The 13,205-nt window shown below is 42.8% G+C and overlaps 1 protein-coding gene across 2 annotated transcripts in view; it reads left to right on the top strand.

The window, feature by feature from the left end:
• The window catches only part of SEL1L3 (SEL1L family member 3), a 65,661-nt gene that overhangs the window by 13,907 nt on the left and 38,549 nt on the right, over positions 1-13,205 (top strand). For both annotated transcript variants that reach the window (XM_083160326.1, XM_083160250.1), the window contains exons 5-11: positions 783-898; positions 1,657-1,715; positions 4,082-4,214; positions 6,614-6,746; positions 7,275-7,418; positions 9,676-9,872; positions 11,598-11,777. In XM_083160326.1, coding sequence (XP_083016452.1) covers positions 783-898; positions 1,657-1,715; positions 4,082-4,214; positions 6,614-6,746; positions 7,275-7,418; positions 9,676-9,872; positions 11,598-11,777 — 962 coding nt within the window. The remainder of the gene's footprint in view (positions 1-782; positions 899-1,656; positions 1,716-4,081; positions 4,215-6,613; positions 6,747-7,274; positions 7,419-9,675; positions 9,873-11,597; positions 11,778-13,205) is intronic.

Raw genomic sequence — 13,205 nt, forward strand, 5'->3', positions numbered from 1 at the left:
GAGCCCTTGCTTGTGCTGCAGTCCTGCATGTTCCTGGTCCCATTGACTTGCTGTCCCAGTGTACCAGCTGTGTGTGTCTCCCGCTCTGGTCTGCCATTCCCACTTCAGAGATAAGTCAGGAGATATCTGCTTAACTGTTTGTGTACTTGATTACTAGTGTAATCCTTTTGCATTGTTGCATTCCAGTCATTGTATTACTTCACGGTCTCAGCTTGTGTATTGTTACATTTACTTGTCATTGTCATTTCTTGTATCCGGTATTATCTTCATGCATTGTTACATTGGTGGGTTTAACCCGCATTTGGAATGTGTTTGTTCTCAAAGCCTGTTTATCCCATCTTGCTGCTCTCTACCTCCAGCAGCATCCTTGTCACCCTGAGGACACCAGGGTTGGGGTGAACCTTATTTACCCCTTCGAACGTGGCTGTTAGAGGTGGGCAACCTGAGTTACTCACATGGCCGATGCTTACATATAGTGATCCGGTGCTGCATGTCTGAAGCATAAACACCTCCTAAACATTATACACCTCCTGCAGCATTGCTTCGACATCGATGACATCACTAAAGTATGACACAAAAAAATCTTACCAATTCACTAGCAAACAGCAGCATTGTACCTCATTGATGTCACTAGTTGACATGTAAATTAATTTGAGCAAAGTTGTTCACTTCGAGAATATTGGCGAGCTTACAAAATGGCTGCTCCCTTTGTGTAAACTTGGTATATACAGATTAATATATATATTGCGACATTGTGAGGATCTGTTTCCTTCTGTTATTAGGTAAAGTTCATGTGCAGTTGCAACTCACTGATGGGAACACCAATGCTATATTGTCTACGTTTTATCTCCCGTTGTATCAATGGTTCCGCCTGGATGTTACAGTTTACAGAAAAAAGGTAATTTTACTGAAGAATTATTATTTTCTGTTTTGGTTTTATTGTATACATTAATATATTAAACAAATGACATAAAGAATTATCATATTTACAGATAATCAGAGTCAGACCCATAGGGCCAAATCTAGCAAAAACAGATTTATATTTCAGGCGCTGATAATACATGTAAAGTAATCCGCGTCCCCTCGTGGGGCTCGCTACGCTTCGGGCTCGGTGGCTCGCTGCGCTCGCCACACTATATAAGACCAGCTCCACGCCGACGTGGATAGTGGGGTAATGAAAAAGTCGGAGGACACATTCCGCCGCGCTCGCCACGCTACGGGGTGGCGTGGATAGTGGGGGATGCGTTAAACTTATTTTTGGGACATACAATCATATTATTGTATAATATTGTATTATTGAATGCGATTTTCCTACGTTACCGTCCGTATGCTAATTGGGCGCCCAACTAACATATAAGTACCGTTTCGACTGTCGAGAGTCGGAAAGTTTGCGGATTGGCAAAAACGGCCACGGATTCAACATTCCACGGCCATTTCCAACTAAACAGATTCAACTTTAAAAAAAGTTGGAAATATTGGCACAGATTGAATTCCCCCTTAGTCTGTTCTTGTTATTATTTGTTGATGTGACTATAATTTCTTTGCTGCTATTACTGGTGTTATCCGTATTTAATATTAATAGAATTGCTATTTATTCTTTTTATTATTGGTATTATTATGTTGTTGTTTCATAGCAATACTTTTTTTGACTTTTAGATAATATTAAAAATATTTCATGGACAAGAGTTAAGAAATCCTGAAGATCAAACATACAGGCAAGTAAATTGTAATGAGCAAATATTAATGGTCATATGTTTTTTTTTTTTATCATACTGCTCAATCTATAACACATAACATCTGACAGATCTATCAAAATGATATACAGATAAATAGATTTACTTATCCCATGCCTTGATAGACTATGACAAAATCACAGCAATAGGAAGTGACCTCATAACAACAGGAAAGCCGTGAAAGTGGGAGAACAGAGAGGAGGAGGTTGCAATAGTTGAGGCAGGAGATGATTAGTGCTTGGACAGAGGTTTTGGTGGCATCAGTGGTGAAAGGGGAGGTTTTGGTGGCATCAGTGGTGAAAGGGTCTGACCATTGAGATGGTTCCAAGATGGAAGCAGTAGGAATATAATTTGGTTGAATGTGCCAGGTAACATATAAGAGGATTTGAGTATGACTTCTTTGCAGCATACTTGTCGAAGAGCCTGGAGGGAGATGTTGTCAACAGAGAAAGGGCCAGATGCACTAAGCTTCAAAAGTGATAAAATGGAGAGTGACAAACAACCAACCAATCAGCTCCTACCTGCCATGTCACAGACTGTGTTTGAAAAATCTCAGGTAGGAGCTGATTGGCTGGTTGTTTATCACTCTCTATTTTATCACTTTTGAAGCTTAGTGCATCTGAGAGAGAGAGAGAGAGAGAGAGAGAGAGAGAATGAAGATCATGGGAAGATCATGAAGTAGAGCTAATACTTTCACAAACTGTGGAGGTGTAAAGGGAATAGGAGGGGCCAAGGGTGGATCCTTGTGGAAAGCCACCAATTAGAGGAAAAAAGGGGAGTAAGCAATAGACATAGAAATGGAACAGTTACTGATGTACAGTAAGAGGTGAATCAATAGAGAACTGATTCATAGACCAATGGAGTGGAGAGTTTGATGGAAAAATGGGTGATCAACAGTGTCCAAGAAATAACGTTACCTTAATGGCTACTGGAATTCATTCTCTTAACAGCTCAGTGATGGCAATTCATTTCTCCCATGACACCTATCCATTTCTGCCATACTCTGGGGCAGATATATTAAGCCTGGAGAAGAGATAACCTGGAGATAAATTGGGGATAAAGTGAAAGGAGATAAAGCACCAGCCAATCAACTCCCAACTGTCATTTTCTAACACAGTTCATTGGTTGGCGCTTTATCTCCTTTCACTTTATCTCCTATTTATCTCCAGTTTATCTCTTCTCCAGGCTTAATACATATGCCCCAATGTGAGACACCTGCATGATTCTTGTGCTACGTGCTTTCTTCTCAACTTTGATGATTTTTCCTGCTATATTTTAATTCATTGTGCTTCTTTTTTTGCACCAATGTTTGCTTTTGGTGTTCTAGTTACTTAGGGTTTGTGCTTTGGTGAAGTATCAAAATATATCGTGAGATATGGGCTATTTGGGGATTTAAGGATAGACGTATGAATAATCTGTCCTGAAATGTGTGAGGAAATGTAAAGATAAACACAGAGATACTTGGGAGTGGAATACGATAGTCATAAAGAAGAGGGGATGTTCGGAAAAATTATCACTGCATATCATTAAATTTCACTTTATCATATACTGTACATAAAGTAAACATTTTGCCCCAAGTATTTGGGCTGTGTTGCTCTAAAAGTGGGATAATGGGGCAACAGACAAATGTTTGATGATTTTTGCTAACTTTAAAGTATTTTACATATTTACAATGTTTTATACGCAATTAGTGGATATTATTCAGTATAAATATAGTTAATTTTGATAAGACTTGGATAAGCCCCTAATCTAACTGCTTCTGCAGGCGCTTGTGCCTGTGTAGACCGCCCACTTCCTTCATGGCTTCTTAAATATCTTCTGTCATTGCTAGAACAAACAAAGCCATTATTTGCGTTGAGTGCACGGAGGTGTCATTGTGTAATATTATTCTCTCACAGACAGCACAGCTCACCAAGTCTCCTTTGCGTAGCTGAATGTATTAAAGAGCCCTATCCTACAAATGTGAATAAAAAAAAAAAAAAAAAGATTTGCAAATGAATTTACTTTCATTAGAAAATTTGCTGAATTTTAATTTGGTCCTCTCTAACGTGGTTGCAGCTCCTCGCTGGAAAACGTAAAGGGCCAGATGTTTAAAGCTTCAAAAAGTGATAAAATGGAGTGTGATATACAGGCAGCCAACCGGCTCCTAACTGTCATGTTACAGTCTGGGTTTGAAAAATGATAGGGAGGGGCTGATTGTCTGGGTGTTTGTCACTCTCCACTTTATTACGATTCAAGATTAGTCCAAAGTGATGAACTACACCAATGCTGTATTTGGAGTAATTTTCTTTAGTAGTAGTTAGTTTGGCTGTGTGTGTGTGTGCACTAACTATAAATACTTATTAAAGTTTGGATGAAGATGTCTATTTTGATGACACAGTCGGTTACATGGCTCTTGGAGGAAGCAAGTATGTGGTCGGTATTGAAGGATTCTTCGGACCTGTGAAGTATTATCGGCTCAGGGCTCTGCAGATGGATGAGGTACAAATATAAACAGTTTTTAATATGCTTGGGTGTCACTCCTAATTCTTCCCTCTCTTTAACACCCCACATCCAAGCTCTGGCACAATCCTGTAGGTTCCAGATACGCAACATTGCACGCATCAGGCCATTTCTCTCCCAGAGGGCAACTAAACTTATCATCCACTCACTGGTAGTCTCGCGCCTATACTGCTGCACTGTTCTCCTCACTGACCTCGTTCGCTCTCGTCTCTCTCCCCTCCAATCTGTCCTCTGCGGCTAGGCTTATCTTCCTCTCCTGCCACTCCCCTTTGACAAGATCTGCACTGGCTCCCATTCCCCTACAGAATCCTCTTCAAACTCCTCACACTTACATACAAGGCCATCTTTAATTCCACTACTCCATACATCTCCAACCTCATCTTCATTCATACTCCCTCCCGCCCTCTACAGTCAGCCAATGTCCGTCGCCTCTCCTCTACCCTGGTCACTGTTTCCCATGCTTGAGTTCAAGATTTTGCTTGTGCTGCTCCCGTTCAGTGGAACGTGCTCCCACTTATTCATCAAAGCATAGCCTTCTGCTGTATATTCTAGTCATGAGGCTGCTCCTCCAACCCCTGCCTCCTGCCTTGACCATCTCTGCTTTGCTTACATCCTGCCATCAGGTCACCGCACGCTTGCTTGCACCTCATGTTATCTGTATGTCCCCCTTTCCCACTAGATTGTAATCTACTCAGAGCAGGGCCCTCTTCCCTCTTGTTGTCATAGCCCTTTTCTCCTCATAATTCACTTACTGCTCTCTCCTACTCAGTGACTATCTTTGCTCGCATACTCTCCTGTTGATAAATGCTAATCTCCTGCCTGTGGCCGCCAGCCCATAATAGTATGCTGACTACTCCCTCGCTACAGACATCTAAGCTGTATTGTGTATTGTATTGTGGTGCTCATTGTTACCTGTACTTATTTTTTGTTATTTATTTTCTTAAGGTAATGCTAAGTCCTGTCTCCCTGTACTGTTTCATTGTATACCCTTTGTACGGCGCCGTGACCCTGTCTATCGTCCAAGTGATGCAAACGAGCCCCAGCGGCTTCCCCTTCCTCCCTTACCCAGCCGGCTGATGATCCTGATGCTTCTGCGGGCTCTGCCGCCTCCTCCCTGCACCCGGAAGGGGATGTGGGCGGCGTGCGTCGGTGTGGGGCGGTGGGGGTCCGTGGGGGGCTGCTGGGTTGCTGTGGTCCTGCAGCGAAAAACACGGCGTGTGGGTTTTCGTGCATATTAAAATGCTGTAAAACCCAGATAACGGGGTTTTTACAGCATTTTTTTCGCTTAGAGCATCCCATCCAGAAAGTGGCCATTTTGAGTTGGTAATGGGGAGTTTAAGGGTGGTCATGCCCATTTTAGGTTACATAGTAACACAGAAACATAGAACTTGACGGCAGATAAGAACCACTTGGCGCATCTAGTCTGCCCCTTTTTAAAACATGTTACCTCAAACCATATTTGATCCTTATTTCTTTGTAAGGATATCAATATGCCTATCCCAAGCATGGTTAAATTGTACTACTGTATTTGCCTCTACCACCTCTGTTGGGAGGCTATTCCACTTATCTACTACTCTTTCTGTGAAGTAAATCTTCCTCACATTTCCCCTGAATCTTCCTCCCTCTAGTGTCAGTGCATGTCCTCGTGTTCTGCTGCTCCTCTTCCTGTGAAGAATGTCTCCCTCCTGTACCTTGTTAAAGCCCTTGATATATTTTAACGTTTCTATCATGTCCCCCCTTTCCCTTCTCTGCTCTAAAGTATACATATTAAGATATTTTAGTCTTTCCTGGTAAGTTTTGTGATGTAGGCCATGCACCATTTTAGTTGCTCTTTTTTGTACAGTCTCTAATGTATTTATATCCTTCTCCCGTGGATCTTTAGCTGAATCTTCTGATCTTACGTGCTGCACAAAAGATCAGAAGATTTAACAAAAGATCCATAGGAATGCACATGGGATCTAAAAGCCTTAAAGACTAAAGTCTAGATAAGCTACATCTACAGCCCCACCTTGATCTATTACTTTAGTCACCCGGTCAAAAAAGTCAATAAGATTTGTTTGACATGATCTTCCCCCAGTAAACCCATGCTGTTTCGGATCTTCTGATGGCTTCATGATCATATGCACAAACACATGGCTTCTGATTTGTTACTGCTGTGGCCAGTGTGTGTAGCTATGAACCAACCCTTAGCTTTCCGTAATTGTGTATAATCCACTTTTCTGCACCAATTGAACTTCCGATGAGTGTGGCCGGCATCCGTTTTTATTACCATTACCAGTTCCGTGGCCTGAAAGATCATAATTGCAACATTAATTAGGCCTTTACTGCAAGATGATACCATGAGTTTATTTCTCTTTTTTTATTTGTTATTAATGTAGATATCGAACTTTCTCCCAGAACATGAGATTTACCATCAGATAGGCGATTACTATAGCAGGTGTATGAACGCAAAACACATAGTGCGCCTTCATTCTCTTATCCATCTGGAGAACCGCAACAAGGAAACCAAGTGTAAGTGCAGTGCATGCAACTAGTACCAGTAAATACATGAGGTATATATCAAACCGTGTTATGGGCATGTACTGTATGGGCAAGTTATTTACTGAGGCAGTGGCTTGTATTTTGTTTATACTGTGGCCCTTATTCTGATTCACTTGCAAAGGCAAATTCCTTCCCAAATGGACAAAACCATGTGCGCTGCAGGTGGGGCAGATGTAACTTGCACAGAGTAATTAGATTTGGGTGTGGTTTTACTTCAAAGTGAGATCTATATTGCAATGTAAAAATAAAGCAGCCACTATTTTTCCTGCACAGAAACAAAATAACTAACCAAAATCTAACTCTCTCTGCACATTACACTCCCCCTCCACCCCCCCCCCCCCACCCCTGCAGTGCAAATGGTTTTGTCCATTTGAGAAGGAATTTTCCTTTGCGAGTGAACCCGAATAAGGGCCTGTACTTGCGTTTTCATTGGCACATCCCAAGAATGAAACTTACCAGTGATAGTGTAGGCTAATACTGTATATCATTCATTTCCAGGTGCAGCAAGGAACTATTACAAAGACATGTACCTGAAATATGGAGATAGACCGACTTCTAGTTTGGATCCTTGGACAACAGAGGACCACGATAAACATAGTAGTCTGTTTAGCTTACTGAGCTCTCCCGAGTGGATTTCCTGGGGTAAGATCTGCCTAACGCATCTTCATGCTGTTACAACCAATCCTGTACTGTAGACGAGACTCTCATTAATAACCTATAATTCATAAGTCTTGCTTGGAACTCCAGTTAGCCCAAGATAAAGCACCCATGCCCCCAACCATTGTTAATATGTAGGGTCAGAGCAAAAAACATTTTCTTTTACATGTAGAAAAGGGTGTAGAGTCTCCAAAAAGGGTCTTCAGGGTGAGCACATATAGAACCTTGTATTGATAAAGATCACAAACCTTACTAGTTCCTGTAGCTGCCAGTGTAGTGCCAGCTATTAATCAACATTTAGGGGTTGTTTTTATCAAGAAGTGCAATAATAAGAGCAACCAATCAGCTTTCTCTAAAATAAGTGGAGTGGTTACTATAGGCAGAGGCGTAGCTAGGGCGGAGCCAGTGGAGCACATGCTCCAGGCGCAGAGATGTCACCTGGCGCCGGAGCCGTGCACTCTGCCACCGGCTACCCTGCCCTGCTCGCCGGCTCCCCCGCCCAGACACTACCCCCGCTGTGCCCGACGCTGACCGCCTCTTCTGGGGGGCTTGTGCAACCTCATCTAGTTGCCGACTGACCAATATGCCGCTGCTGGGTGCCTCACAGTTTTGACGCCGTGCGGGTGATGTCATATCACCATCGCTGCCCGCGCGTCTGAAGTGGGATGACGAGCCGCCGGGCAGAGATACAATACTGTGCGTGACCAAGGACTCCCCGGGAGTGACCAGTCCACTGACAGGCAGCATTTGAAATGTGCGTCTGACACCTCTGCCACCCCCCTCCCTGCACTGCAAGTAAATCCAGGCTGCGCGGACCGGAGCAATGGAAGGCAGCAAAAGGAGGAGAATGAGGAAGGAGACTGCAACATCTAGGTGAGAGTAGGGGGAATTTCACAGCTGTAGCAAGCACCTGTTATATTCATTTGAATCTGTTTATATTCTATTCTTTTTTTTAAATCTTGTTTTATATTATTTTTATTTATTTTTTGTGTTTTTTTTTTATTTGTTGCTGCTAACATTATACTCATATACTTATTAATTACATTTGACCAATACAATACTGCTTTCTTACTGCTATATTTTCTTTTAGGTGCCCCCCCCCCCCCCCCCCACGTCATTTTTTTTTCTGGATCCGCCTCTGTGTATATATATATATATCTACATAACTATACGGATCACTGCACTACAATGTGGTGCTAATAGTCTAGAGTTTTGTGTATGGTTTTTTTTCATGTGGGGACCAATATGTATATTTTTTAAACTGTGATGCCAAAAGGGTGAGGGTGGGGGGCCCCAGAGGCGTACCTATATATTCGTGGGCCCCATAGCAAAAGTTTGTAAGGGCCCCCTATTTAGCAAATGATGGTGATAAATGTATGTAAAACGTATTACTACACAGCAAAGATGGGCCCCCTTCAGCTCTGGGCCCCATAGCAGCTGCACCTCTTGTACCTATGGTAGTTACGCCCTTGGTGGGGGCCCCTTTCAAGAGGATTTATATGCCCAGAGGGGGAGGGGGGGTTATATGCGCAAGAGCCTGGCTACTACAAATCAGGGGGGGGGGCGCGCGAAACATGCCCTTGCTCCGGGCACCGTGGCACGTAGCTACACCACTGACTATAGGCAATGTCTACACTGGTCCACTTCTAAACTCTTTCCCCTGCTTGGTACATGAATGTTTTATGTCCTTACCTTACAGAATCCTCTGCATTTCCTTAGTATACTGTAGCACATTGCACTCCACTAACAGCTGCAGGAGTTGATGTGTTCTGTGCTGGAATCTGTCTCCATACAATATATACTGTAGCTGATATCGACTGATCTCGCATTCTATCAGCCCCTGTATAATTGGTGTTCAGTAATCTGCTGGCATAGAACCCTTTAAGTTGTGACCAGATTGGTAATAACTACTAATATTTGAAACCATTCTTGACATTTGGACAAAGTGAAGAGATCAGCCATGTTTAGCTTCAGGAACTATATTTATTTGCTTAATTAACTTATTCATGTAAAAAATAAAAAAAGTTGAATATTAGTTAATACCAAGTAATCTGTCCATACCTGATATGAAATCTGCTGTGACGGCGGTAGATCTATTTCATGAATTTTAGCAGTTTCCTGGTAAGATGATAACGATCATAAGTCAGCTTTTTATTTATTTATTTCATATGCAGTCAGGTCATCAGTGGTATTACATGGAATTATACAACATTCTACTTACATTTATCTATTTATGTTCTAGATTTTTCAAATGATCCAGTTGTTTGGTTTGGTAAAAATATATTTGAAGCTGCAATGAAGAATTTATCTGACAGTTCCGACCTCAGTGCTGTTGTTCCCACCCTGTCGGATGCCAGCTGCAGTGGGTACCATAAAGCATCGTACATGCTTGCCATTATGTATGAGATTGGTCTAGGTGTGCCTACTGATCCAGCCCAGGTTGGTACCATCATGGAGAACATTATGCGGGTACTGATGTGCTCTCATACACTCTGTAGGCCATATGGTGGGAGCCACTTGGCAATGATCGCAGACACAGGGAAACACCATTGACGGTGTACTTTAAACTAGGCTGACACAGGTACAATGTCACAGGTAAAGCACCACGGAACTTGCAGTGGCGTAACTAGGGCTCCGCAGCCCTAGCGGAGGTGGGGGAGAGCCGGCGCCACAGCCCAGGTACCTCAGCAGCAGCCGCCGAACATGAGTAAGCCATGTATCTTGATCTGCAGCATGGCTGAGTTGGTAGGAGCTGCTGAATTTGCGTAGCATGGATGGCCAGAGTCTGGGAGCAGGAGACCCGCCGATGCTGGTGCTCTGCCACTGCCATTCACAGTTCATTCAAGCACTGAGGATGAAGCTATTTCCTGCTCAGCCAGTAAAGCCTTATGAGCAGCAGCTACTGACAGTAGCATTCTGAATCTGAAGAGCTCTGCCTTCTTGATCTTCCCGACAGCTCTGTCCCTGTTTGTTATCTGCTGGAGGTGCAGTGGACGTGAGCCTGGACACAGGAAGGAGGAGGAAGCCCTAACCTGTGACCGCTGGCTTGCCAGAGGCAGGCGAGCAGGGGAGGGAGGAAGGAGGTGGGAGGCTAGGAGCCCTCCCCCTTGACTGTCTCCTCAGTGGCCCACAGAGAGCTTTAATTGATGAGGGAGGGGGGGTGCCAGAGACTTTTTTTTGGGGGGGGAAGCAAAATTTCAAGTTACGCCACTGGGAACTTGGCAGGAGAAAAAGCCACAGTTGCTCACATCAGAGTCCTTGCGCACAGATTCACTCAGTCGCACACAAGTGTACAAATGTCACACATCAAATTGACCAGTGTAATCAGGCAATGTAATTTTGTTGCTACCAGTAATTTTATTTATTTACGACAATAACAGCGAGAGTGATAGCTGCTATCTGGCTCAGCTGAGGTGTATACATCTGTTTACACTCAGGGCCTAATTCAAACCTGATCACACATCTGCAAATTAGCAGGCCGGGCAATTATCGATAGGCAGCACATGCGTACATACAGCGGGATTTTACTCTGGCGGGCGGCCTATACCTAATTGCAAGGCTCCAAAAATTATCTGCCCAACAATCACGCCTGAATTAGGCCCTTAGTACATATTTGTTATTTTGTACTTTATTTTTTGTAATGGTCTATTCCTAAAGTTTCCAATACCATACAAACGCAGGAAATGTTTTACTGCCAATTAAACTTTCTTTGTCGTTAGTGGGTTTTTTTTCAGGTTTCTTTTTACTAGCATTATTGAAAAACTTTATTGAAAAAATAAATTAAAAATTATACAGTACAAGTAAACACATTTGAACAGATTTATTTCACTGGGAAATTATTTTTGATGTATTATTTGGTACAAAGGGTTTTCTTTTCACCGGGACCTATCTGTTATCTATTAGCTCTTTAAGGCAAAAAAATAAATAATTTGAAATGATTTACTGAAATATTATAATCCCTTATGTTCGCTAGTGATTACAATTAAGATAAACGAGAGCTTCTTCTTATAGGGCAGCTTTGAAGACGCTTTCGTGGTTAATCCACTTTACTGCATTCATTAATCCCTGTTGTACCTCATTAAGACTATTATAAAAGGCTGTTATAAAAGGTCATAGAATTTGAATGTTAATCAATTGATGAACATTTCCTTTTTCTGTATCCAGGGTCTGCTTTACAGTCTGGTTGCAGCACAAGGAGAGGATAGGCTCGCTCTGCTGAAGCTTGGGTATAAGCATCTCCAAGGAATTGACCATCACAGTTTGGACTTAGATATTGCATTTGCTTACTACATGAATGTGGCAAAAAAGACTCAAAAGGATCGTTCGGCAGGACATGCAGAACAAGTATTATGCATTTCTCTATTATAGACATTCATAGATCATGTCCCCCAGCTTTCAGCATATACCCTCTGCTCTATACTCTCACCCATGTCTACTGTCCAACTGTCTGCATGTCTCCCGTATGTTTAATGTAAAATGAGGTTGTTAGCTTACAGTACCTGTGATGTCAAGTGATATTTTATTTAAAAACGTGCTATGAAAGGGTTGTGGCCAGGCGGCAGTGGGTTGTCAGTGAGACGACAAACTGCCATTCAGATCACTTTTAATTCCAGGAATAGCAAAAATAATGATCTACAGGTGAACTGTCCTTAAGTTCTGAAAAGGTTGAAGTCGATTGCCACTAACACCCACAGTTGGGAATTACAGATAGATTCAAAGGTGGACCCTGCTATTTGCCTGATCCATAAGGTGGACCCTGCCACCAATGGATTTATCTATAAGGTGGACCCTGCCGCTGTGGGCCTGATCTATAAGGCGGAAAGCTTCCACTATTGGCATGCTCTATAAGGGGAAAGCTGACACTATTGTCCTGATCTATAAGGGGAAAGCTGACACTATTGTCCTGATCTATAAGGGGAAAGCTGACACTATTGTCCTGATCTAGAAGGGGAAAGCTGACACTATTGGCCTGATTTATAAGGGGAAAGCTGACACTATTAGCCTGATCTATAAGGGGAAAGCTGACACTATTGGCCTGATCTATAAGGGGAAAGCTGACACTATTGGCCTGATCTATAAGGGGAAAGCTGATGCTATTAGCCTGATCTATAAGGGGAAAGCTGACGCTATTGGCCTGATCTATAAGGGGAAAGCTGACGCTATTAGCCTGATCTATAAGGGGAAAGCTGACGCTATTGGCCTGATCTAGAAGGGGAAAGCTGACACTATTGGCCTGATTTATAAGGGGAAAGCTGACACTATTAGCCTGATATATAAGGGGAAAGCTGACACTATTGGCCTGATCTATAAGGGGAAAGCTGACACTATTGGCCTGATCTATAAGGGGAAAGCTGATGCTATTAGCCTGATCTATAAGGGGAAAGCTTACGCTATTGGCCTGATCTATAAGGGGAAAGCTGACACTATTGGCCTGATTTATAAGGGGAAAGCTGACACTATTAGCCTGATATATAAGGGGAAAGCTGACACTATTGGCCTGATCTATCAGGGGAAAGCTGACACTATTGGCCTGATCTATAAGGGGAAAGCTGATGCTATTAGCCTGATCTATAAGGGGAAAGCTGACGCTATTGGCCTGATCTATAAGGGGAAAGCTGACGCTACTGGCCTGATCTATAAGGGGAAAGCTGACGCTATTGGCCTGATCTATAAGGGGAAAGCTGACACTATTGGCCTGATCTATAAGGGGAAAGCTGACGCTATTGGCCTGATCTATAAGGGGAAAGCTGACGCTATTGGCCTGATCTATAA

The sequence above is a fragment of the Crinia signifera genome, chromosome 1 (genome assembly GCF_055691185.1).
Source record: "Crinia signifera chromosome 1, ASM5569118v1, whole genome shotgun sequence".
In the NCBI taxonomy this organism is placed as follows: Eukaryota; Metazoa; Chordata; class Amphibia; order Anura; family Myobatrachidae; genus Crinia; species Crinia signifera.